This window comes from Limanda limanda, chromosome 23 (genome assembly GCF_963576545.1).
Source record: "Limanda limanda chromosome 23, fLimLim1.1, whole genome shotgun sequence".
NCBI classification, from domain to species: Eukaryota; Metazoa; Chordata; class Actinopteri; order Pleuronectiformes; family Pleuronectidae; genus Limanda; species Limanda limanda.
Genome location: NC_083658.1, coordinates 10,640,351 through 10,668,245, shown reverse-complemented (window position 1 = coordinate 10,668,245; position 27,895 = coordinate 10,640,351). Strand labels below are relative to the sequence as shown.

Here is a 27,895-nt window from a genome sequence, read left to right as displayed (position 1 = left end):
TCCTTTAAACAATGTGCTGCATGTGGATTTGATGATGTAATACCTCAGTGTGACAATGACAGGTAAGATGTATTATTCAAGATGAATTGGGAAGACACCCTTCATTAAAATCAAAGTCCTGGTTCTGGAATGTTGGCCAAGCTGAAATTGTACATTTTACCCCTTATCTCCAGTAATAACCTGGGCCTTTACAACTTGAAACTCACATACAATGCATCACATCAAATCATGATGCCTGAAAACAAAATAGACATTTACACAATAAACAGAACACAACATTTTCTCAATATGAACGCATGTAAATTGCACCCAATTTGAATGAAGCCATGAATAAAGTATGAACAATGTGCAAAAACAAGGTCTACATTTAAAGGAATCATCCGTTTCAATATTAGCATAATACTATTTCCTCTCTGTAACATTTCTAAAAATAATTCAGCATTTATTAAGAGTAGAATTCTCTGTAAAGACACCTGCACAGACAGCAACAGCTGCTTTGGTTTCTTTTTTTTTAATGGGAAGGGGGAGTTAAGGGGGGAAGTCTATGCGTTTTACAAAATATACACTATTCTGGTCTTTTTAGCAACCATGATGGAATAAAGAAGGAATGTGATTGAGTTAATCTGTGCACGTTTCTAGTGTTAATACTTTAAGGGATTTTTCAAAGTGCTATATCTGATAAAAGGGTGTAAAATAACAAAAAAGTAAAAATAGAAATTGATTTGTGGCTTTTATTCCCTCGTTGCCATGGTACAAATACGCCCTTAGCAGCCCAAAAGTGCCATAGAGTACTATCAAGGTCCATTTGTCCTGTTTCCTGTGGACTGACTCCAGCTTATTGCCATCAAGTCTTTTTGAGTCAATACAACATGAACCAGCATCTTATTCTCTGTTAGAAATCATAGTAAACGATTGAAAACCACTTTTGAGGGGTAAGGTGAAATAACGCCTCGGGAGTTGGGTCTTCTTCCTCTTGTCTTTGCACTGTAAAGCTGCACTAGTCAACTTTGGACAAACAGGAGCAAGTGTTGGGATTATATCTGATTGAGACTGACGTCATTATCTGACTCATGTCCTTTTGTCACCGCCTCTGGGTGCCAAACCGCACACGAGTGGGATGTAATTTGCTAAAATGCAGCAGATCGTGGTGAATTGAAGCAGAATGGACACTTCTGTTCTCAATGGGAGCGGGAGTAATTCTACAAATCTTGCCCAGTGCAGCTTTAGGGTAATGAGGCCAGTTTATGCTGATTTATTTCCATCGTCCATCTCCATCCCTCAGTTGTCGGCATCCACTCCCTCCAGGTGGTCGGGGATGGGCAGACCAGTGAGAATGGTCAAACACTTATTCCACACGTTGAACACGGGACACACGGGCTGGACGAAGGTGACCTGGAACGTGTGCAGGTGCTGGGAGCCCACGGCGTCGTAGAAGGTGACGTAGCCGGCGTCGTAGTCCAGCAGGACGCCGACACGCCGCAGGTGGGGCGAGGGCTCGATGGCCAGCTCCTTGCTGTTGTGGCGCACCACCCAGGAGTTGTTGCAGCGGCACAGCACCCAGGAGGAGGAGTTCTTGCCGATCCACTCGTGCTTGGGGGCGGATTTGTAGGCTATGCCCACCGCGTACCTGTGGAGGAGTGGGATACACCGTTATCCGTCAAGATGCTGCAATGAACACCATGTTTAAACCTTTAAGCCCTTGTAGTCGAATGTCGCAAATTCGCCTCAAACCCCATTCCGGTCTTTTTATCCCGCTAATGCCTGATGGCATTCCAAGAACATAGTGGAAGCACTCTGCCGCCATCTAGTGGTCGGAGTGGAAAATACATACTAGCCCCTTGGGACTGTGCAGCAAAGTTATTTTGAGGTACTAAGCTGTGTATGAAATACTGTGATGATGGAACAGCAATGATTGTACAGAAAAATATATTGTTATTCAATTTCAAGCTAAAGCAGCATCAATATAATAATCTACCTACCAGAGACTGGAAAACAGTTATGGCCCATTATGCCTAATGTCGCTAATTTGCCTCATACCTAAATGTATATCTATTGTATATGCTATATTGAAATTAACAATCTCCACTTAATTTAGCATCTGTATGACAGCCAAAAACATAAATAATCTTTTTTTTATATAATTGGAAATTAATTCAGGCAATAAGGGGTTAATTAAACACTCGGTTATGATTCTCACCATGTGCTCCCTCCAATTAGAGCCTCCCAGTAGTGGCGCCCGCTGTCGATATAGGTGTTCCCCACCACGCCATAGCTGCTCTGGCTGGAGAAGCGATCCTGGTTGTGGCCCTTCTTGGACGTGGTCTCGTCCCGCTCCACCGTCAGGTTGTCGTGGGACACCTTCAGCTTCTTGTGAGCAGACTTGGGGTCCAGCTTGAAAGGCTGGCCTGGGAGAGGAGAGGGAGGAAAATGAAATATTGATTTGTGAAGTGGCAGTGCAACGAGATCTATAACGGGCGACGTTCCTTTACGGCGCAGACAATTTATTTTCAGTTAATTAAATTTCATATACACTGATTGATCTATTTCCAGTGGAGCAAGCGACATAAGAAACACCATTGGGGCTGCGTGAATGTTTAGTTATGGATTTTTCTTATAAAGCTTGATCCTCTATGAAGTGTCATCATCAGCCGCTTACTGTTGGTCTTCAGAGTCCCTGGTTCACTGCTTCTGCTTCCCGCCTGGTTAATGGCCTTGACAACAAAGATGTACTTGGTGCCGCTCTGCAGGCCGTGCACCGTGTAGTGGTTCTGCTTGATGTTGGGAACAATCATCCAGCTCTCCAGGGAGTTGCAGAGACCTGGGAGGGAGGGGGGAGAGAAGGTGAGACGAACAGAGAGACACGCAGAAGTGAGGAATTGAAGATAAAGAACATGATCAGCTCAGGTTGTGTGCAAGAAAAACAACATATAAGAAGTAGAATAACAAGTTTTCCATAGAGAGAAGTGAGGGAGGGGGAGCTGTGTGACTGGACAGTGAATCAAATGGCTGGTTGTGTGTGAGCCGGAGGAGAACAGGTGTGAAAAGGCCACACGGGGAAACCATTCACACATCGTGCCCTTTCAGCTCTGAATGTGTGAAAGATACAGTCCATTCCTCTACTTGAATGGTAAATAATGAAACTAATCAGATTTGACAAGATCAGCTAAAAAGAAGGCATTTTGTTGATGGATGCATCGTCCATCTTCTTGTGTTTTGGGCAGATTATCGAAAGGCTGAGCAGTTTCAACAGTTTTTTGGTGTTATGATCGATAAAAAACGATTTTATTATGTGATAAAGGCAATATGACCTTTATATGAACCTGAAAACTTTCAACCATGTTTATGTACTTATTCCTCTCTCTACCTCTCCTTTCTTTGGAATCAGGAACAAATAAAAAACAACTAAATGTTTTTTTCTTCCGTGCAGCCCAAACAATGGCCAAATTTACTCCAGAACTGATCAGACAGAACCTAATGAAGACGTCATGATGAGAGTAAGTTACTACTGGTTCGATTCTCGACTTAACCCTTTGGTCCTACATTGGTATCTTTGCTTTATTTCTGAGTATCTTCAAATGCTTCATATCATTAAACTCTACTAGGTCAAAAGGTTCTATAAGTTAATAAAGTATAATAAATAAGGCTTTCTGGTAAAAATAGATTTTTTTAACTTTAGATTAATTTAAACAGGGCCATGCCAACAACATTCTCTCACAGCCAGTCATGGGCAACTTGGGGGATGTCCATTTTCAGACGCTTAAAATAAACACATTAATTAAAATTAACCTTATTTATGCAGCTTGTAGTTCCAGACGTATCAAACAAAACTAGCAGATAAGGAAGCAAGTTGGTTGCTATCGTCTTGACACATGTTTCCCTCAGGAAATCCAGCTCTGGACTGAACAATTCTGCACAGGAGTTAATAATGTTGCAGTGTTGCTGTTGTTATTACAGTAACATTACAGGACTGTTTCCTTGATTCATCTGAATCGGGCCTTGGGGGGGGGGATGTTTTCTGGCACATGACGCAGACGCCGACAGCGACACCTCTGACATTATCGGATGTGAAAACGGCAGGGAAGGAAAAATCACAGCATTCTCGGTGAACAGAAGGAGACGGGGGGGAAACGGCAGACAGTGTATAGGCAAGAGGGGAAAGAAAAGGGGGGGGGGGAATAAAGTGTCACATTAGTTTAATAGCTGTCGCCCTCCAAGGGTGCTTTGAACTGTAAAGTAATGAAAAGGCAGTGACAAAAGGTGAAGGAATCCCGTGGCAGATTGAGTAGGAAAAAAGAAAGAAAGAAAGAAAGGAAGGAGGATTGGTTGCTGTGGGGTATGTCTATCCGAGGCGAAAAAAGAAGAGATGAAAGAAAGAGAAATCGCAGTTTGATTGAAAGAGAGCAGGGGAGCTCGTCTTCAGATGTCCTGACCCCATTTTCTTTCTTGTAGTTGCTGCTCACTCGAGTGTGCTCAACGGTTTTCTGGGTCTTGTGTGTGTGTCTCAGTGTGTGTGTGTGTGTGCGTCAGTGTGTGTGTGTGTGTGTGTGTGTGTGTCAGCCTATACAGTATGTCTATTGCTGTTGAACTAGACATTGTGGCGCTAAGTGTGTGTCTGCGGTGCTGACTCATCCTCGGCTGTCATCTCCTGCTACCACGGCTCACTTTGTCGGTGCCACTGAAACCTTAAACGTCGTGCATGTACAGACATCTGTACATCCTCTGAACGTCTCATCTTTTTTTTGCCGAGTGCTCTGCGTTGATTCTCCCGCTCCACTATTGTCAAATCTCTGCGTTCATTCTTCACAAGCTACAGTCATTTGAAGACAACATCTGAGGCTGATAGTAGCATCAATGCGGCAGGGTTCACTTCAGGAGGTTCCACTTCCACTGCCGTATCTCAGCTTTTTCAGATAAGCGCTTTAACTTCCGAGCTGCCGAAGGGGAACTAGTGGGCACCAGCGAGGCAGCGGGATTGCATAGTGCAGATGTCAGGGCTGTAAAACAGTCGGTAGGTGTGTGTTACAAATGCACTGGAGGTGTGTATATGCATCTTGTGGGACAATGGCCGGGGCCAGAGCTAAGATTCAATTTTATAAAGTTCAAGTTCATGGGTTCGCAACAGTGAATAACCAATCAGGCCTCTTGTATTCAATTAATTTGCATTATTTAATCCTGCATGTATTGACATTTACTTTATAGTTGCAAATAAAATGTGTTTACATTTGTTCTTTTATACTTTGGAACAAAACATTTCAATCACCACCTAGTGGCTGCCTGCACTTCACGTTGTAAAGCCTGCTTCCTCCATGTTAGTGGATGGGACATGCTATTTTTAAGTGTGTTTTTACTTCCATATTTGATGTTATAAAAAACAGGGTGAAGTGTCATGATGTACAGGTGAGACTGACGATTGGTCGAGTGTTCTCAGGGTTACAGCCCTAGGGAAGAAGAGTCTTTATAGTAGTTCTGCACTTCTACGTTTTTGTATGATTTCAGGGCAGAGTTATGATGATGATGATGTTCCATTGAATTATTTTAAGTAAATCCATCAAATCTTATTGATATTTAATATAACCATCATGTCCCTGTGTTCACATTTTAATTAGGGTTATTTGGTCAATTGTTGAATCATAACCCCAAAAAATAGGCCCCGGGTGTTGGTGTACTTTGAAAAGTCACTGAATCAAAGCGACCCACCATCAGTAAGTTTTTAATTGTAGATTTTAAATTGCCCACAAATTCCCAGCATGATATGACCCCATTAGCTTTATTGTCGCTCAAGCCCCGAAGATGGCTTTTAGCACACTACTGCGATGTTGATTGCTGAATTCCTTGTCTGCCTCATTACTTACTGGCGATGTTGGACTGTCCCGTGAAGATGGCATACTGGAGCTCATAGGACACCACTGTGAATTCATCGTCAGACGTCCAGTGGACGGTGATGGTGTCGTAGGAAGCCGTGCACAGCTCCTCTCGTATGCACGGAGCATTCGGAGCTGCGTGTGGGGAAAAGAGAAAATCCAATCATCCAACATTACTCAGGCTCTAATGACATACGTTGTGTTTGTACACAGCTTGCATATTACATTAGTGATATTCTAATATGATACCACGCTCCACGTTTAACAAACAGTAGCCCCACTTAACCTCATGTGGTCACTGGGCTGAATCCTTGTGGGTAAAGGCTTCATTACACACAGGATTGAAGATGTTCTTTTCACTAGAGTGGTAGGTTGAGCATTAAAAGTAATGCAGAAAGGAAAAAATAAAATATAGTTCAAGTGCATGGACGAATAAATATCACAATCCTTTTAGCAGAACTAATGTGGGGTCTTACGTAAGCAGAGATCCTAAGTTGGCTCTCTTACACTTGTTTATTGATTCATGAGCAGTTCTTTATTCTATGGAAAGATAGACAAAATAAATCCCTTTTAGTATTCCAGCCGTGGAGCCCCTTGTAGAATGAGAATGGAAAGAGGTAACAAAACAAAGATACAAAGGCACAGCTCAAATTGATTTTAAAGCCACTTCCTCCCTGGTTCTGTGTCTGTCACTTGCTCCTTCTCCCCGGCCTTCTGTCAAGAGTGGCTGCACAGAGTCGAGTGATTCAGTCTGAGTCACTTTGTGAAAAGACCCTCGAGCAAAGCCCTCATGCATCGCACAGAGTAAATACGAGCCGACCATTTTCACAGACCTTCAAGTCCACCACGCGTTATTCACGCAGTGATGTTTTGACAATGTGACGTGGAAAAGTATCCTAGAGGCTAATTTGGACGTTAAACTTGAGTGTCTCATAGAACGGGAAGATTATTTTTCTCTTTACCCGTGAGGTAATCCAGATTCTCCAGCAGCTTCTTCTCTCTGGTGAAGTCCAGGGCGACGGTGTCGAACGTGTCCGTTAGGTGTATCTCAGGGATCAGCACTTGGGTTGACGCTGTTGCCATGGAAACCCTAGATCGTTAAGCAAAATTGAACAGGCACATTAAACAGGTTTCCTCGTTTACTACAAACTGAAAACAAACTTACCAAGAATATATATTGACCATATATTCATATATTGAATTTGGATTATTACTGTTTCTGTCTGAACGGCTTGGTTTTAGCTCTTGTCTCTTTAATTACCTCCTCCGAATGAAGCCCAGTCTGCTCTGATTGGCCAGCCGGACCACTCTTTTCTGATTGTGTACCACTTCAAGCGTGTATACAAAATGTCGGCCTCTGCTCTGGCTGTACCTGGCTTTGTTAGGGGGTGTGCCAGATTAGCCGCTAGGGGTGCATTATGCAAAAATAACATTGCAACTTTAGGTTTTGTAACTTTGTAGAACTTTTTACATAAACTAAAAACTGAGTTTCAAATGTGAATAGAGTCTTCCCCTAATTAGTGCGTCTCTGCAGACTCAATACTGATTGAAACCCTTTTTTGTTTAAGAGACTAAAGGATTTGCTTTTATATCAGTCTTTGTTTCTCCTGAGAATGCACATATGGACACTGGGTTTTGTTTGAAATTGCCAAATCAATTAGTCAGCCAGCTTAAACAGGGAGGGAAATAATTAGAAGCTCAATAAAAGATGAAGTCTTGTGTACATTCCTTTACCTCCTGCTCAAATTAGGCCGTAACTAAACAACTCAAAGGCATGAATGTGTCTGACCTCTCGTTGATGCTCTTGGCAGTCTGCAGGAAGCGAGCGTGGTCGGTCTCCTTCAGCGTCTGGTCGGCCTGCGTGATCAGCGCCGAGGACCTCTCGATGCACTGCTTGCAGTTTGTGATCTGCTGGGCGAGCTTCCGAAGCCTCTGTGTCTGCAGAGAATGGCAAATGCGGAGAGAAGAGAAGCCTGAGAACAGCACCGCTGTAGGACAGATACAATCATCAAACCAAGAGGGCGTGAAAATGCCCTCATCCGGGTTAAGGTGCTGCAGCTCATTAAGGATGAGAACATAATCGGAGCTGACGAAAGAGAATGACCCAAAAATATGAGGTTTCACGTGCACAGGGAGATGAATGTTAACATTTCCAAGTCACTTATGCACGAAAAGGTCAGGTTTGGAGTTGATTGATGCTGGTGGTCATGTATTTCTTCATGTTCTCTTAATTGCTATGAACATCCGAGAAATTAAACTGTAGGAAAAGGGCATGAACACGTCCATCATGCTTAGCCCAAGTTACAAGGGCTTGAAGCTGATTTGTTTTGGCCTCCGTACTTGTTTCTGGTTCTCTTGTAAGTAAAGCTTGAGTAAATGATCTGGAAAAGTTCCCGGTTTACTGATTTATACAGTTGAGCTTTAGGAGAAAGTTGATTTCTAATCAACAAGAAACGTGAAAATCAACATGAATTAAACTTCTCCCATGTCCACTACTTTTTTTTCCAGGCCAGTGTCGATTATAGCTGCACACAAATTTGTTTTTTTTTTCCATTTCCCTTTTGTTCACCACTCAGTTTCCCTCCCACTCCCTTGAGCAGAGATTTTACCCGACAGATTGAGGCCAGCGCCTGGATTGAGGTCAAAGGACATTTCATCATCCGTTTGGCTTGTAAAGAACCCAAACACTGTAATCTCACTATAAATCCATTGAAACACACAGTCATCACCACATTTCAAAAAAGGACTTAAGGCAGACTAAGCAGGGAAACCTGGTCTATGGAAAAAAAATAAAGGCATTTTTATTGTGTTTGATAATAATATAGCACTTCCCTAAAAAACCAATTAGTATAAATCTGTTGGCTAAAACATAGGTATGTGTTCATCCTTGCACAGTCCTGGAAAAAACCTGTGTGTGTTCCAAGTCTCAATAGGCACGTTTAAAAAAAAAATCATCTGGGTTTAAAGAACAAGTAAACACATCCCGTCCATATGCTCTGGGATCTACTCTTGGCCAGTCTGTCTGTTTCCACCGTCTGTTTGGAATGTGATGAAAGGTTTTTTAGATTTGAGGTAGCCGAGACGTGGCTGTGATGAAGCACAGACAGAGATTGAGGTCTAGTGTTAGCTTGAAGACTGTTTACAAAGTAATGAAAGGTGATACCATTAGTAGTCGAAAAACTGTAGGAATCCAAACCTTTGGATTATTCGTTTCTACCAACTTTGGTTGCATTTGCTAGGAACAGAGCTGTTGTCCTGATTGTGTTTCTAGGCAGATGACTGAGGATTATTTGACTGGAATGGATGAAACCATACTTTTTAATGATCAAGGATTCCTCTACATATTACATAATTCAGTTTGTGCTGGAAGAACAAAATGGTATGCAACTCCATGTGTAGCTTTGACAAGGGGTAACTGTTTTCTAAGAATTAGGCAAGAAGACACGTGTACGTGACTTGTGTAGCTATCACCTCACCTTCCCCTCCTTGATCTTGCTCCCAATGATCTGCCTCCTCTGCTGAATGATGTCAATCAGGAGGTCGCACTCCTCGATGAGCTTGCCCTCCTGGCGCGAGGCGTTCACCTGAGAACCAATTCACCAAACGGTATTAGATGAATGAAGATGGAGGGGTACATGCTCACCGGGCTCCTCATCACGCTGACCCAGGAGGACAGGGTGTCATTTTGTCTGGGAGCAAAACACTTGAGCAAGATGAGGCATATTTAGTCATTTTTCCTCCTGCTGGCTTGATTGCTGAGTGACAAGTAAAATAAGCAAGAGGCTGTGTGATTGTCAGGGGCCGACGTGGCACTCCAGGTGCATTGCAGTATATCTGTCTCTGGAGTGTGTGATGTATGCAGTATCTTTAGAGAAATCTCACACTTCCCAGTCCCCACAATTGAATAAAAGTAGTTGGATTTTACAGTTGGGTAATGGCAGCGATTGAAATATTACTTGTAGACCTGAAATGTAACATAGTTTCACATTTTGAACGCACATAGAAACTAAGTTTCCATCTAGATTGACATGAAAATGAAAGCGTTACAGTTTAACACTACTACATCTATGTGGACATGGGTCAAACTGTGGCCTTTACACACTCCAACAACACAAAGGCAAGGGTTTGTCCTAACTTTACATGTTTTCCTTTCTGTGGCTGTGCTGTCCCAAGTTGTGTCTGGCTTATGAAAAATGATTTAATTTAGCTGCAAGGTGTTTGGGAAACTGCAGTTGATGTCGTTGATTACACTCTGGGTCTTTAGGAGAGAAATGGCATCCGGCTCCCCTCGCTGAGTTATTTGATTCACTTTGCTGTTGGATCCTTTACCCTCTCAGCAGGCCATAGAAGTGGTTCGAGTCCAATTATAAGACTGTAGGTTCGGACATAATGTGCAATTTCTCATTGTGGTCATTTCCTCGCGGCCCTTTCAGCACCTTGTAAAGTGTTTTCTTGCTGCGGCAAAGCGATAGCATGGGGAGCAATGAAACGGGAAGTCTGCTGCGAGTGTTGCCAAGCCAACAAGGCGGCGCAGTTAATCACACGCGGGCACAGAAAACACGCACACACACGCCGACAGGAGTGTTAATAATGACATCACGTGGATTCATTTGCCTTTTCGCCACCGATCCAAACAAGGCTGAAGAGGACTTCCTCAGTATCCTCAAGGTCCCCGCCTCAACAGCATTTATGTGATTCTCTTTCTGGCACGCCGTTGCCAACAGAAACAATTTGCCACCTGGATCACATCTCGGTGCTGAGCTCCAAATGTGAGCAGAGCTGTGCAGGGTGGCTGCCTGTGCATCTGTCTCCTCAACACAACGCTAATTGGTTTCTTCATCGCTGTGGCAGCTATGGGGAAAACTTAACTTTTTCTCTGTGAAAAGTGTGACGTGTGTATACTGTATATGCGTGTGTATTATCTCACCAATTCGTTTACATATGCGAATATACAAAATATCTGCTGGGGTGTTTATTGTGTTTCCGACAACTTCAGTTAAATCCAAATGGACCTGTATTGCATACTAAGTATTTTTCAGTTTCCATCAAAGCTCTTAAATGCACTTTCTCTAACATCTGATGACTGTTGACCTCAAGAACTCAATGTGACGAGAGGTGACATGCTCATATATTGTTCATCTGTATGGAAAAGCCACCCACAAGGCAACAGAGACTCACACATATTGTCATGTACACACACATGCACGCTAAGGTTAATCCCTGTCAAATTCAAGCATAACTGCGACTAAATACGATCAAATATTGAAATAAAGACATTTTGTAATCCAAAATATAACAGTAGTTTCGACTAGACAGTGTCTAAGAAACACACACACACATTACATCATGTGCCGTGTAAATATTTGGTGCATCCAGTGACTGTGGGCAGAGCCTTCTGGAGCATATGATCAGTGTGACAGATTGCGCCCTGACTGGGACATCCGGTGAATCACACACACACATGCACACGCGCAAGTCGACAAAACTTTCTACAGGGAAGGTGAGTTCAAACCGAAGAGGCCTCATGTATTCCTCATCACTCCAACGCAACATTTGTGCAGCATAAGCATGTGTGATTGTGGTCTCTGTGCCATTTTAAATGAAAGAAATAACATAACTTTTTCAATTTCAATAATACTTGTATCACACATCTCACAGAGAGTCGCAAAGATTCTCAGCAGCCATCTCCTGAGAGGCTTTGGAATAGATCAGTGTGATTTGAAATATTCAGAAAGCTGCATCAACAGCACGCCAAGCTGCCTGTGCAGTGCTTTTCCTGAGTGACCCTTATTTATTTAGCTCTGTATTTTAGCCCTGTCACATCTTTATTTTTGGCTCAGTTCAAAGACTTCCATCAACTCCTTGTGCAATATGACTTTTTCTCACCTATAGACAACGTGTTATCACAGTTCGCTCTGCAGGCTTGGTGTAAGGTTTTAGAGTGTGTTGTGAAACTGTACTGTATGTGGAGCCATAAGGCACTAGGTGGAAAAATAGGTCATGCTTTTTCTTTTTTCTTTTCACTGCTTATGTGCATCATTTATTCACCTCTGATTTTTTTTGAGGAGAGTGTCTGCAATTTCTTTCCTTTGTGATAATCGAAAGATTCCTCACAGCAAAACAAAATCAAAAATATTTGCAAAAACAAAATGCACTCTGCCCCCCAAAGAATCTCTTCACTAAATCACAATCCTCTTTTCCTTGCAGCTTGTGTAGGATTTGCCAGGCAGAGAGCAGGTTCTCCATTATTTCTGTACAAAGACGTCAGTGCCTTTTAACCCTGTGGCGTTGCCTTATTTAAAGCTTCTTAGTGGGCTAGTGTAACATGAACAGGCAGGATCAGCACAGATTTGCCTTATGTAGTCGACAGAATACACAGACATGTACAAACTTTATTATCACAAAAACAACTCATGCTGCTCAATGCTCATGCAATAATGCAACTGAGGAACAGAAGTTGACCTTAATTTGTGCACTTTTCAGAATATCCAGTATAATGCAAAGTCATTATCCAGTGATGCCAAATTGCACATTTTCACGTTAATCTACAATAATCTATATGCAATTTACACTTAATCATGTTAAAATGTTTGGCATGAAATTAGGATTTGAGGGAAATAATTATTTTAAGCATTTATAGAATATGCTATGTAATAGTTTTATAATATTCTATAGTTATTTTTTTATCGAAGGAAAGGGTAAAGTGACAATTATAAATCATTAGCTTTTTTAACTACAAGTCGAAAAGCTAATTTTTACTATACCTGAATAATACTGTTTGTTAAAAAATATAATTAAAAAACATAAGAATGCAAGGAGCACATTTTAATATGTTATATTTATTTAATAAATTACTTAAATGAAATTTGACATATTAATGCTAACTACTCAGGTGTATAATACAATATGTTTTTAAACAGTGTTCTCATAATATCCACCCCCATTTAGCTGCTAAACTATAGCAGCATGCTAGGCCAAAGAACACTGATCTCAATCTCTGAGTCATGCTACCCGTGATATCGCAGATGAGTCTGTGGTTTAGTCATTAGCGAATGTGAAATTGATAAATCTTAACTCATCAAATACCGAATACCACATTCACAAACACAGCAAATATTAAAAAACAAAGAAACAGTGGTTGTTTTTACTTATTTAGCAGCATGTCAAACGTCCCAAAGAAGCGATTACATCACTATATAAAATGCAAAGATCCGGAATAATGTGGGTGGTGACCTAAGAGGACCACTGGGACTCACCTCTACATGTTGACATGTCTGGATCAGTTTCCCCATTAGTGACTCCAGCTCGTTGTTCCTCTTGATCAAATTAGTCAGGTTGGAATCCAGCGCTTGCTGCAGCACAAAAAAAAACACAAGACAACAAAGTGAATAAATGAAACGACTAAACGTCAGAAACAGAAATACAAAGAAACAGAACTGGATCCCAGAGCTGTTAAATCGAAGGTGGATAGAAAAAACCAACAGATCTTTACCCTTAGGTTCATCTTCTAACACGAGGCAAAGACATTGTAAAACAACCCTCAGGTGCAACATCAGAAAACACCAAAAGTTGTAAAACACTTTAAAAAAAAAGGCATAAGAAAACAAGAGAGAACATGTTTGCTATTCTTAGGTCAAACTGCACTGATGAATCAAAGAATCAGCTCCTCTTCTGCAACCCCCAAGTAGTTGCACGTTACCCCCCCCCTGCACTCGGAAGGGGTGCGTTCGGGGTCCACATACCTCTGAGCGCGGGTGATACCCCTCATCCCTGTACTGCCTCCTCATCCTGCCCTGTCCGAGCCTCCGACGGAGAAGCCTACACTAGGAGAGGATGTGACTGAGCCACTCCACTGAGCACCAAGCCATGCGCAAACCCGGCCAAGCGGCAAATTAGGCATCAAAAGCTTTCCCCTACAAGAGCATGCAGCAGCGCTCTTGGCTAACGAACCGGCAAACAGGTGACAGCACGTCAGCTCCGTCCCATAGCGCTCCTCCCTGTCTTCCCTTTCCTTCCCTCCCCCTTTTCCCCACTTTTTTCCACCCTCATCCGCCCGGGCACAAACTGTCTCTTTTATTTCTAAGACCATCATATTATTGCCAAACCGAGCGTGCTTAAGCCGCTCTGATGGCACGACGTCTCCACTGTCCCGCTCAAAAAAAAACGTATTCCAGATGAATTTTAAGCTCAGACTTGCTGAACGCCGATGTCAAAGATAGTTTGGCTGGGACACAGGTGTATGAATTGGGTTTTGCATTTGGATAAATCCTTTTAAAAATGCAATTTCAAGCCGCTTCACTTCAAATTAAGAACTATCGAGATAAGTTAACTGTGCTTAACCTGCATCCACTTTTTAGCAGCAGCAGGGTAAACAAAACCAATGTTTGTTTGTTGTGCTGCAGATTAACAAGGAGTTAGCCCAGAAGGAGTATTGAATAACCAACAACAGTAAAACACAGCTAGAGATGGTGGGATCTGTGTGCCTCTGTGTGTGTGTGTGTGTGTGGTGGCACTGGGGGGCTTAATGGATGGCCTTAATACGGCTACGACACACAAAAGCAGCATAAAGGTCCGCCCGGAGGGAGAGGAATATGACGCTGTCATCGTATGATCATCCGCAGAGATAAAAATAAACTAAACCTCTTAAAAGGATGATGAGGAGGACAAGAATTACAACAGCAAGTCAGCGTCACGTGCAGGCCGGTGTGTGCAGCACAATGCATGCGTTCATAAATGAAAAGAGAATGCAACACACAAACTTTACATGTCTACACGCTCATGAATACACTGCGACATGTACACAAGGGAGCATCGGGTCAGGGATTTAAAAAATGAAACCTGCTGTCAGTCTCTGTGTGTGTGTGTGTTTGTCGGGGGGGGCAGATTTGGGTAGGCATGGGGTTAACCCATATCTACTGAGCTCATGTTGCCAGCTAGTATCACTGGTTGGGATCTGAGCTGCTGTCAGATTGATCACCTGTCCATCCTACTTGTTTTCTCTCTCTCTCTCTCTCTCTCTCTCTCTCTCTCTCTCTCTCTCTCTCTCTCTCTCTCTCTCTCTCTCTCTCTCTCTCTCTTTTCTGATGCCAGCCCAAGGCTTGATTTTCAAACTGTGTATGTGTAGAATTAATCTCTGCTTTGGACCAACTGAGCTGAGCCATTTTGATTTGATGCGTTTTTAGATTTACAGTCAGCCACTGGATTCAGATGGTGTTGAGCTGTACAGATGCAAACCTTATTTAGAACAATAATTACAACAATTTGTATTTTTACTACGCTACCTTAATTGACTATTTATCCTGTGGATTAGTATTTTACATATCAAATTTTTCATTGTGATTAGCTCCCCTTGATCCCCTTCCATAAACTCACAGGACATAAAGAAGAAAAACAATAAATGCAAGAAAGAGAAAATTAGAAATAACAGCACAATAGTATCTGACATCCTAACAAGAGTAAGAAGACATTGTATTATAGTACATATTAATTAACAGGCCCCAATGTTATTTTATATTTTAGTTGCCCTCTTACAGTATTGATGGTGGTGTTTTCTTACTTAATTATTTTCAAGTGTGGCTACCACAGTAGAAATCTGGATAGTTTCAAATCCCCTCCTCCTGTTATGAGTGTAGGTTATAGTAAGTAACCTACATCTAAATTGTTTTAACAATCATTTTGTATTATCTGGTTCTTTGTTTGATTCTACGGGAGCTGCCCCTGTGTTTCCCTGCAGAGAAGCTCCAAGGTTTTCAGGAGAACCCTTCAATTTCTTACCTTTTACTGTGCAGCAAGTGCATCAAGCCCTCAAAACGTTGGCTAGCAGAAAATCCCCTGGATCTGATTCAATAGAGCCCTACTTTTTAAAAATAGCAGCTGATTTTGTAGCACAGCCTCTTACAATCCTTTTTAATCTCTCAATTGAAAACAAAAAAATTCCATTTGTATGGAAGTCAGCTTTTGTTACCCCTTTATTAAAAGGAGGTGATCCAGCAGCTTTAACCAACTACAGGCCAATATCAAATCTGTGTGCCTTGTCAAAAATTCTTGAATCTCTTGTGTGTGATCAGTTAAAAGAGTTTCTAACATTTAATGATCTTCTCTCACAACTGCAATCAGGCTTCAGGAAAAAACACAGTACCATCACTGCAGCTACAAAAGTGATCAATGATATATTAGTTGCTCTTGATAATAAGCAGCACTGTGCTTCACTTTTTATTGATCTGTCAAAGGCTTTTGACACTGTGGACCATGCTGTTTTAAAGCATAGGCTTTTTTGCTTGGGTTTGTCAAATCATGTAGTTTCCTGGTTCACAGATTATTTGAGTGACAGGACTCAGTGTATTAAATATGATGGTCTGTGTTCTGAATTTGTGAGTGTCCACAAGGGCGTGCCACAGGGTTCAATATTAGGACCCCTCTTGTTCATTATGTACATTATTGATTTGGGAAAAAACGTGTCAGATGCTAACATGCATTTTTATGCAGATGACACAATTATTTACTGTTTTGGATCAACTCCTGCTAGAGCTGTTGAATCTCTGCAGAAAGCTTTTGATGCAGTCCAGCACACACTCCTGCAACTAAAATTAGTCCTCAACACTGAAAAAACTAAACAAATGTTGTTTTCAAACTCTAAGAAAGTACCTCAAACTGTCCCCACAGTGTCCACTCTTGAGGGAAATGTCATAGAGGTGGTTCATATCTATAAATATCTTGGTGTCTTGATTGATGATTCCCTTTCCTTCAAACCCCACATTGACAATCTTGTGAAGAAATTGAAACTTAAATTGGGCTTCTTCTTCAGGCACAAATTTTGTTTCTCTTTTGAGGTGAAAAAGCGGCTTGTCACTGCAACGTTCTTATCCAGTTTAGATTATGGAGATTTGATTCATATGAATGCCTCAGCTAAATGTCTATGTAAGATTGATGCTGTTTACCATGCTTCTCTGAGGTTTATCACTAACTGTAGAGCCCTGACCCATCACTGTGAATTGTATTCTCGAGTGGGTTGGCCCTCTTTGTCCACCAGGAGGCTGGGACATTGGTGCACTTTTATTTATAAGGCCATGCTTGGGCTACTGCCATCATATATTTGTAATTTAATCACACAGAAAAGTGTTGCTTCTTACAGTCTGCGCTCAAACAATCAGATGCTTTTGTTAGTTCCATTGGCCCGCACTGAATCAGGAAAAAGGGCATTCGTCCACTCTGCTCCCACCACATGGAACTGGCTGCAAAAAGATTTTAAATTAACCGAAATGATTTCTTTGAACACTTTTAAATCTACGATGAGATCATTTCAGACCACTTCTTTTACTTGCAGATGTTTTTTATGAATTTTAATTTATTTGTATCTGTTTTTTATCATTTTAATTTCTGTTTATATGTTGTGAGTGTAATATTGTGAGTGTACATAAGTTATTTGTTGCTGCCTCTTGGCCAGGACTCCCTCGAAAAAGAGGTTTTTAATCTCAATGGGACTTTCCTGGTTAAATAAAGGTCAAATAAAAATAAAAAAGTTATTTAAAAAATGCACCAATGTGTACACTGCTGTATATGATAAGCATTGTTTCAAAGGGCAAAGGTCACTTCAGCCTTGAACATATATTGCAGGAGAGGCCGTAACCTGAGTTTAGCTTAATCAAGCCCCCTCGTGAGCCAACATAAAATAAAGAAGATAAAATTAGCTGCAGTTGAAAATGTTAAGTCCTTAAATATAGTAATAAGATGTTCAGCGTTTAAAACATAAAGCCTTACACCTAAAGACAGGATGAGTCATCATCTTCTTATCTGAAGGATGTTAAGGGGAGAGCAGCAGAGTAATTTGGAGACTGACGTTGAGGTCTTTAGAGGTATAAAATCTTAAAATGTATCACGCATAAAATGGAGAAGCGAGCATAGCAGGGCTGAAATAGGAGTCATGTGGTGTCTTGTCTTTGTTTATGTTAAGTTTGGGAGCTGCATTCTGATCAAATGTCCAAAAAAGGGAATTAAACCTCCACAGAGAAAACTCTCCTCAGAGAGGAGCAATGTTGTGAGGCCACTCGAAATGTAAATACACTTCTAAAAATAGGATTTGTTTTGCAAAGTGGGATTGGCTCCCAGAGTCAACGCCAGTTTTTGACTCTGTGTTTGTGTGTGTCTTTTCAAAAGGAAAGATGGTTCCCTCCACAGCATCTGCTCTTAATCAGTGGGAGGCTGCAGCAGACTCAGATCCTCGCACAGCTTCTCCTCAGATCACCCAACAAGAATCCGCTCTTTGAAACCCAACTTTGCATAATGTTTCATCAGCTGACGCCGTCTTTTTCAGCTTAAAAATAAAAATTGCATGGCTCCATATTCCACAATATAAAATCATGTTAGTTTTTATCACCCCCTAGTTGATATTTTCCACCTTATTGTACATATTAGACTGGATAAAATCAACTCGAAGCAGTGCTATTAAGATAGGGGATATCACACACACACACACACACACACACAAACTCACACAAACATAGGTAGCCAGCTGAACTTCAGACGAGCTGCTTCTTTTCAAGATTTGCCGTGACACTAAGCAGGATTGTGCTCACAGGAATTGTCGCTCAACCGACCGAATTGCACTCCGTTCCTTACCTCGTTGCCTATATATACACACACAAGTGTGAATGTGCATGTGTGTCTGTGAGAGTGAAACCTTTGTCACACAGCTGAAGTCAGAATCTTATGTGAGAGAACAAAGGTGCACAGCCGAGGAGCAAGATATAAATTAAAGCAGCAAGAGTGAGACAGACAACGAGAGGATTCATCATTTATTTGTTTACTGTGCTTTACAGTGTGTCCACATTCATCCCCGCTGTTGTGTTTGTGTCTCAATGCTGAGTCATCGTTGCGTCGGGCGGTATGTATTTGATGGACGGCGCCGGTGTGGCTTTGCTCAACACCGAGTTGTTCCCCTCGGTAAATTGGAAACGATGTTTGTGTGTGTCTGAAAACACAATCAGACGACTGCTGCAGAAACAAGGAGTCAAAAGCAAAGCACAGCGGAGGGAGGAAGAAACGATAACACAACGGGGGAGGGACACTGCAGCGGGGGGAGGGAATTTGGAGAGGATGGAGTGTGTGTGATTGTGTAGGAGAGACAACGGAGGCCTCAAGCAAAGGGAACGCTCGGTACAGACTGGAAGAGAGTAGACGCTGCTGCAAAGTGCACTGTAAATTCTAAAGTAATGGCTTTCATTTAAAGATAGAGAGAGTTTTCTTTTGAGACGGGCTTGGTTGTTTTCTTTTCAGAGGACTATAGCATGTGGTTTAGCTTTAGAGAAACCAAGACTGACAGTGCATTCAGGGGATCCTCATCAGCTTGTAAAAACCAATATATCCAGAAAGTGATGGTTCACCTCAGTTCATATAGTTAAGTTAAAGACATAACTTGCAGTTTGTTTTTCGTAATGGTTTGTGGCTGGAGTCCAGGATTTAGGTTAGCTGCCAACAATAGAATCAATATTTTTACATCAGAAATGGACCACATGTCGAAAATCTTGGGAACAACAAAAACCTTTTGTACGTGACTTGACTGGCCCCCAAACATCTGAATCTGATTGGATGAGGAAAGTGGAACATTTTGAACTAAATTCTATTGCTCACTTTCAATGTTTTAAAGTGCTTTATTCTTAAATACCTTTCAGACTTATTGACCTGGAGCGTTTGCTTCTCGACCATGGTTATTTGGTCACCAGTACACCGGTACATTTATATTTTCTATATATTATTCATATATTTCTATATACTTCTTTATATTCCTTCACTTCAGCATGTCAGCTAAGAATGAGAGGGATCTGTGTCAACGAGAGGCTCTGGGATTGGCTAAGAGAGAGGGAATGAACTTTGAGTTATGGTTTTGAGTTATTGTTTTGCTTGTGTTTTGTACATTTTAGGCTAAACTTTGGCCTAGAGTAGTACAGCGAGAATATATAATAATGATTATTATAATTTATTTAGTTAATAAAATAGTAATCAAATAATACATGTTATATTATATTTTGCAATCATAGTCGTATTAACTTAACATTTGTGAGATTAAAAAGTCAAATACAGGTTCTGGAGAAGACATTTCAGAACTATCTGCAACAGTAACTGTGTAAAATAAAATATATATAAAATACTTTAATAGAAGTAAATCTCTTAGAGCCTTGTCTGTTACAGTGTTTGATGAAAAGGAAGGTCAGTACATGGATTATTATTTATATTATTTATAGTTTTGTATTTTACATTGAGAAAACAATTAACAAGTCTTTGTTTTAGCAGAAGTTGTTATAGGCTTTTTGTGTCTGACTTTACAAACCTCAATTTAACAACTTATCAATGTAAACATCATTGAACCACAGTTAGTAGCTTAAACAAAATCTTAAATGAAGCCGTAACACTTAATGACAACAATTTTAATGTTGATGCAGGTGATTCTCACACGAAAAAACACTGCTGCCAAAGAACAGAGCAGAAGTTGAATTATTTCTCTAGTTTACTTACATTTCTATTTACATTTACAACCACATCACACAAGGAAAACCCACATCAATAGACAACACTCACACTTGTGAAGGCTCGGAACTTGGAATCAAACCCTCTTCTGACTTCAGAAGATTGCGGATTCTGGAGAAGAATCTGTTGGGATTCTGTCCTTTCAGGTGCCTCATGAGTGAGGAGACAAACAGTTGCTCAAACTTTGTATCCCTCAGAATCATGCAGAACAGAACATGGTCTGCAGAGCCCATTTTTTGACACAGTTGCTTGTACAGTGCCTTAAAGACCCTTTTACGTGTCTTGCGGGGGATGTCTATGTGTCTGAGTTCAGCCCATGTCATTACAAACAAATGCTGAATGATGGACACTGAGAGCACATGCGGCACAATGGATGCATTTCTCATAAGCTTCAATACGAGCTCCATCACGTCTGACCGGACAGAAGATTTTCTATTTTCCCCTGCCTGCTGTGCTCCACCATCTTCATTTAACTCCCTGGAGTATTTGTCCACATCTTTCTCCACCTTGAGAGTGTGGATTTTAGACTGTGTCTTCAGCCTCCATCCCATCAGTGCCTGGAAAGCAGTCACTCTGCTCCATGTGTCAAAAGCCAAGTTTGCACGTGACTGCCGGTTGTACCCAAGTTCTGGGACATTGTCCAAGAGGGGATCTGTGAGTTGACTCGACGCCTGTCCAGTTAATCGCTGGCCACTAGTGACACTGGTGTTGTCTTCTACTGTCCTGTGGCTTCTCTTTTGCTGAGGTTTGCAAAAAGTTGTCCTCTGAGGCGCGAAAGATGTCAACATTTCACAGACGAGGGTAACCATCTTGTTGAGTTCAGCCGGGGGAGTGACGTATCGCAGCAAGGGATTCGGAACCCACTTTCCAATGTTGGGAATAGAGTTGAAACTGTTTGCAATCTCTTTCCCAATCATATCTGTGAGTGTTTTGGAGTTGGCACACCTCACTTGATTCTTAACGGCCAGAACCTGCCCAAAGCTCTGTGTGAGTAGGTCTCCCAAAGCCTGCTGAACAACCCTCTCAGACAGGAAAGCACGTGGGACTAGAAACTTTGAGAAGACCTTTGTGATGGTTGTTGTTAAATTTGAAACCAGCACCGCCGACAGCACTTTAGTGTCGTAATCGGGTGCACTGGTTTTTAACAGCTCCCACTGTTGTTCCGTCAATCTTACTAAGATGGGTTCAATCACGGGTCGAATAGTTTCCAAGTTGATCACTGGAATCTGAGAATCCATAGTCCTTGGCTTGTTGTTGTTCTCATCCATGGTGAACTCCTCTTCTTCTCTTTTTTGTTCGTCTGGTTTACTGGTGGGTGGCATCTTATATCACTGTACACTGGGCAGGGTGACCTTTGATCTTAAGTCCGTTGATATTGGCACTTGGCATTAATCCTTTGATCATGGCACTTGGCATTGATCTCTGGCTTTGATGTTTTCAAAGTCTGAGGAGTTTTACTTTAAAGTTTTGACCAATTACAATTATGTAAATATATATTCATATTATATAGATAATCAAATATGTTTGGATAGAAAATATAGTAGACCTGTGGTTTTTTGGGCCCCAGGGTGGTTGTCTTCTTGCCCTGGTTGGTGATACAGCCTTATATATGTATATACTGTACATGCATAATGTATATTATTATTATAACTATATGTAATAGTATGTAAATATGAGGTTTTCACATTCATGTAGCATTGACAGCACGTTTCTGCCTTGTTTCCATTATCTCTACTGATGTTCCATTGATATACTTTCATAGTTTGTTCATTGAACAGGGACACTATTAAGTGCTGGATTTATTAATAAATTGTTGTTTACCATTGTGCCTTATAACCTTCAAGACAACAATATGGTAGATTTGTGTCTACAGCTTGTTTCTGCTGCCTCTGAGTGTCCAGAACGTCTATGGAGAGCCTCTGATTAGCATTGATGGATGTGATGTATTTAACCAACCTAAAGCACAACTAGTTTGTCACTTCTTGAGTTTGGAAAAGCAACATTTTTAGTTGGTGCTGCACTTTAATTATTCACTTTAAGTGAAGATTGACATAGTGAAGGATCAAATTTTTAACGGCATGGCCAATATTGATGGAGGAAGTGTCCGATTGTTGTTCTATGTACAATGCAACAACCACACCAAGGTAATTTTCTGTATGTGTAAATAGACTTGGCAAATAAAATAATTCTGATTCTGATTCTGAGTAAGTGTATTCATAATATAAGTGATGAATGAAGCTGCCGGAGGACATAAAGGGTAAATATTGTGCTTATCTTTGAGGCTGTGTATCAAAGGTGATGGTTGGTGTCTGGTCATGTTTTATCGCACACGTTGGTACTTAACAACCCAAAAGTATGTTGTTTCAACACCAAAGGACAGCTGATTAAAGCAAATGGATTACTGCATAAACATGACAAACCCTGTGGATGAAACCAAAGCTGACACACACACTCACACACCCTCACGCGTTGGCTCCCATCTTTTATCCTCAAGGTTCTTTCTCCTCAGACCCAGAGCCAAGGACTTTAAAAGCCATTTCCAAACGCCTTCGCCGTCAATTTCCTGTGACGGGGGTAATTTTATCTCTGAAAAAGGATGGGTGTTTATCTCTGAAAAAGGATGGGTGTTCCCACAATAACCTCCATGGCTCTTATCAGACTCACCACCACTGCCACTGAAAAAAGGAAACTATTCCAATCATCTGATATTCTTCTTCTTTTCTGTTTTTTTCCCCTTCTGGGCCAAGTGGGGATATCTCAAATTCCAGCAGACCAAAGCCACAAAAGTGAGATGCATGAAATGATGTGGAAAATATGACCAGTAGACTGTCAACCATCAAAACTGAGTAATATGTTAAGTATTTCAAATTCAACCCTAGTTTTACCTGACACTGATGCTTCCGTGCCTTTGCAGCTCCTCTGTTAAATTCCCATAAAGTTTTCTGTCTTCATGAATAAAAAATGATAATGTGTTGTTGTGCATGAATATTGCATGGCAGTCGGGTTCTTTCCCAATTAGCTCAGATCGCGACCTCAATTTATCTCCTTCCCTGTTTATATAACAAGTCAAAAAATTGTCACAAAATCCTGCATTTTAGATCTTAATTCAGAAAAAAAGTTACATTTTGTACAATCATTTAAACTGGTGGATTATTTCAATTAAAAATGACACATTTGTTCTTTGTCCAGCGACTATAAAACGACATTAATTGTTAACATGGGGCTTGTGTTGCATAATCATAATTAAACATGACTGTTGTCAAGAGTTGTTTGCAGCGTGTGTTTTTACTGCGTGCTTTTACTTAATGTGTGGCACGAAGCAGATTAAAAAAAGGAAAATGTGTTTCCTGAAATGAATTAAAATGGAGCGAACTGACGTGTACAGACCTCGGCTAAGTCAGAAACAGAATTCAGCCCAGGGCAGAGAACTGTTAAAGCTTCACTGTAACTGAAGATACGGAAGAGAGCGAATAGAAAACTGTTAATATTTAGTGGAGTTAGGTGATATCTTATAGATGTTAAATGTATAATTTAAAGTCAGCTTCTCATCCTGAAAACGTATTCATATTCGTGAAAGAGCTCTGTGGTTGTTTGTGTTTTTTAAACAAGAGAGATTGACATGACAAATACAGTCAAAAATATTGATATCATAATATTGACTTATCAATTAATCTCAACTGTGTTTCAATTATATATATATTATATAAAAGTCCTACATTTACTGATATCATTTGTATTCTTGATTCCAATTATCTGAATCAAATGCTAGGCTGAGATTACTTTGCCAACATCTTAAAATAGGACTGTATGTAGTCTTGACATTTCCTTTTAAATATCAAAAAGTCACATGTTGCATATGTTCCTTTCCCGTATGGTGCTGTACTTTGGGTCTGTGAGGGTCATCGGGGCTAATGGGGTATGAACCCACAGTTTATATCTAACTCATGTCGTGTGTCAGCCGGCTGGCGAATGTGGTGGAACAGGTGGTCAAATCCCCTCTAACATGTGTGTCTTCTTCGTGTGAGACAGGAGGTTCTGTGTGTCTATCTTCAGATTAGTGTATGGATAGAGCACATGCATGTGTGTGTGTGTGGTAGAAAGGTTAATGAAGCAGTCATATGAGCTTTGTTCACCCATCTGCTCTAAATACCCTCAGAGTATCGTGACTTAGGTCAAAGAGCAGCACATGGTTCATTCATTCTGGCTCCTGTTTTTTTGCTCGAGCATCTTCTGACCCTGAAGACATAGGGTTTTCCTGTCTTCAGTTTATCCACACGCCTGATAGCTTGCTGTGCATTTTGACATTTTCCTGCAGTTTTAGTCAGTCAAGGTTACAAGAATACCAAAGTTGCCAGATGGGAAGAAAGTTGATATTTACTTTGCATCCTCTGAGTGCTCTTAATGCATCTCTAATTATTTCTAGTATTGCAGAATAATCACATATTTCCTTCCAGCTTCTTTATGTTCAGCTGCACAAAATCCTCAGGCACTTAATTTCAATTCGAACCTATAGAGTTTAACAAAGTGTAAAGCACACGCTACCTGCACCATGTGCTTCACATGTTCAGCCTCTCATGCAACCCTCAAGGATGTTTCTTGGGGTGGGAACACATGTGCTGCCTGAGTAATGCACATCAAGGATTTCTAGTTTGTGCAGTAAAAGAACGTCTCACATATTCTATGCAGACACAGGTAATTTGTGGCAACCTGTGAGCATGAAACACCAGGTATAAATCTGCTCCTGCTTAGTTATTTCTATAATTAGCCTGTATGATAAATGCTGACCCGCGCTATCCTGCGTTGCCTCTGCGGATGAATGGAGGGAGAGGGAGGGCAGGAGATAAGCACGATAATTAGAAACAGAGACGTGATAATTAGACGATGCGCCGACCTGTAACTTTCCTGCTAATTATTCGTCTCTGCTTAAATGTGCTGAAACACGCAAGGTGAGACGGTTTAAAGACACAAAGCAACTGGGAAGACGAAGGACGTCAAGACCCATCAATCTAAAGCCGGAGAAATAAACGGTGCCAACCAGCAGAGGGCATGTAGTAATAGCTGGGACAGTGCATTAGTGTCTAGATTTAGATTTAAAATGACCCCAGGGGAATAGTGACCAATGTGTGAGAAGATGTCTTTTTTAATTCTTTGGAGAAAGAAAGAAAACAGTGGAAATTGAGGGTTATAATAATACATTTTGGCTCAGTTGAATGTAAAACAAAACAAATAATTACTGTGGTAGAATATGATACAGCTGCTAGTTCCACATTGAGCAATTATGTTCCAGTAACAACAGAATCAGGACCTTTTTTACTTTCCGTACCTGTTATTCAGTTTCTCCCATTATATCACTCTTCTCTGAGGACATATTACAAACTCGTTCACACTTGAACATGTGTGTCGAACATTTGTTTCTCATCGGGGTCGCGCCGTGGCATTTCATTTAACGAGGTGCAAGAACACTGGCAGGGAGTTGGCTATTGCTGGAAATGTTCCCTAAGTAAACAACACATCACGCTCCGTGAGAATATCTGTAACGTGAAACTCATGTGTGAGACAATCAGCACATTTTATATTTCTTTAACCAAATGGTCGAGTTGCACCTCAACAAATCTGCTGGATAAATATTGTTTTGTGCAATCGTGAGTCCAAAAGATATTTTCCATTGACAGGGAGGATAGTAGAAAATCCACTCTATTGAGAAACTAGAATAAAATGAGACAAATACCTTATTTTTGTCTGAAAATTGTTCAAAACATTAATTGAAAATCAAATAAATTGAAGATAAACTTTCTATCACTATTCAAATTATTTAAAACATTGGAAATTATATACATTACGGTCAATTTACTTGTCACTGGGATTAACTCTGACTGAAACTGTTTATGATAAGATGAGATAAGATCATACTTTTAGTCCCACAATAAAATTGACAATAATAATAGTAAATTTGCAATGTAAAAATAGGAATTGAATATATCTACACAGAACAAATATGAGGAAGTTATTGCTATTAGTATATCTTTAAAAAAATTATTTAACAAAATGCAATTTAAAATGTAATATTTTATATTTTTTTACTAAAACGTTTGTTTCTCTATGTTTATGTAGCTTTAAGTATCTGACAAGTTTCCTCAACTTTACTGTCAGACATATAAGTCAGAGTTGTTATGAAACATTATTAGATTGTTAGCAGCATCCTGTGGACATTCAAGGTATTTTTTTCATCCCCTCACGCTCTGGGGTAACACACACAAACACACACACACACACACACACACACACACACACACACATGCACACATTCACTGCCTCTAAAGCCATTACCAGCATATTCTCATAGCCACGCTCAATTAAGCCCACCTACACCCAGCAGGCAATTGTCTCTCGTTAACCTTCAACCTCATTGAAGGCGCCATGCCTCGTCACTAATGACACTCCCCATATTCACCGTGAGCACAAGCCTCCGAATACCCTCCCGGCACACGGGCATGGCGTAGTGATTAGGCTAATTGCTTAATTATTCAGGAGAGATAATAAGTCAGCGTGAGAGGATAAAAATCTCACTTGATAATTGAGTAAGATACCTGGGTGAGGATAATGGGAAATATCACACTGCAGAGCGGAACAAAATTAAAGTTTAAAATTCATTATGCTGCACGTGTAAGATAAAGAATGAGTCCCAGAACCTTATCTGGCCTCAAAAAGAATTTGACTTGGTTTTAATAGGAGAAAGTGGGTGTGTTTACAGAATTCAAGGCCAGATGATGAAATAATAAAACTGCTGCGCTTACCTTGAGTTTTTCATAGCGGTCACTCAGTGCTGCCACCTGGTGGTCCCTGTGCCGTCCGACCAGTTTGCACAGCGAGCAGATGAGCTGGTCGTCGGTGACACAGTACATGTTCACCTTCTCCTCGTCGTGCTCCAGACACTGGAGCCCTCTGAGGTGGGAGTCCGGCATGGGCTCGATGAGCCGATGGCCCGTGAACGGCTTCTTGTTGGGGTGCGTCGCTCTGAGGCATTCCTCGCAGTACGACACCTCACACGTCACGCACGTCTTGACGGCGTCCTGCGGGGGGTCCTGCTCGCAGAACTGGCATTGGACCGGCTCGGGAGGAGTGCCTGGGCTGGACATGGCGGCGCTGACTGGGACCAGTGCCAACCGGTTGCTTCCCTCCTCGCTGGGAGAGTTGGGCCCGCTGTGGGGCGCGGGCAGCGGCAGAGGCAGCCCGGCGGAGGATGAAGCCCGCTGAACTCGATCGATAATGTTCTGCAGGGTTACGTTTCTCTTAAGGCCTTCTAATCCACGCTCGGGACTCAGAGAAATAACATATCTACAGGTAGGGCACTGAAAGGCGCCGATGCTCTGAACCGATTCGTTGGTGGCGCAGTGGGAGACGAGGATGCGATGGGCGCAGCCGAAGCAAAGGCTGTGGGCGCAGGGGAGCAGAAGTGGGTCTTCAAATAGCTCCAAGCAGATTGGACAGGTCAGCTCTGACTCCAGAGTGTCCAT

At 41.3% G+C, this 27,895-nt stretch overlaps 1 protein-coding gene across 3 annotated transcripts; it reads right to left on the bottom strand.

Annotated features, from left to right (window-relative positions):
- Positions 1-421: 421 nt before the first annotated feature.
- LOC132996659 (E3 ubiquitin-protein ligase Midline-1-like) lies at positions 422-27,895 on the bottom strand. Of its 3 annotated transcripts, none has more exons than XM_061066988.1 (9): positions 27,176-27,895; positions 13,118-13,213; positions 9,338-9,445; positions 7,651-7,799; positions 6,824-6,951; positions 5,853-5,996; positions 2,657-2,818; positions 2,198-2,405; positions 422-1,627 (listed from the first exon to the last, which is right to left on the bottom strand). In XM_061066988.1, exons 1-9 carry the CDS (start codon positions 27,893-27,895, stop codon positions 1,279-1,281), a joined length of 2,064 nt encoding a protein of 687 aa, XP_060922971.1. In that variant the 3' UTR covers positions 422-1,278. The 3 variants fall into 3 exon arrangements, with proteins under 3 accessions (XP_060922971.1, XP_060922972.1, XP_060922973.1); XM_061066989.1 differs by having other exon boundaries at positions 27,290-27,895; XM_061066990.1 differs by lacking the exon at positions 2,657-2,818.

Bases quoted from the DNA above. Each gene is read 5' to 3' on its own strand.
- LOC132996659 (XM_061066988.1), bottom strand. From the start codon at position 27,895: ATGGACACTCTGGAGTCAGAGCTGACCTGTCCAATCTGCTTGGAGCTA. The intron at 9,446-13,117 runs GTGAGTCCCAGT...ATTGGTTCTCAG, and splicing joins AGACATGTCAACATGTAGAG to GTGAACGCCTCGCGCCAGGA. The intron at 5,997-6,823 runs GTAAAGAGAAAA...CCCCACACGCAG, and splicing joins GAATCTGGATTACCTCACGG to CTCCGAATGCTCCGTGCATA.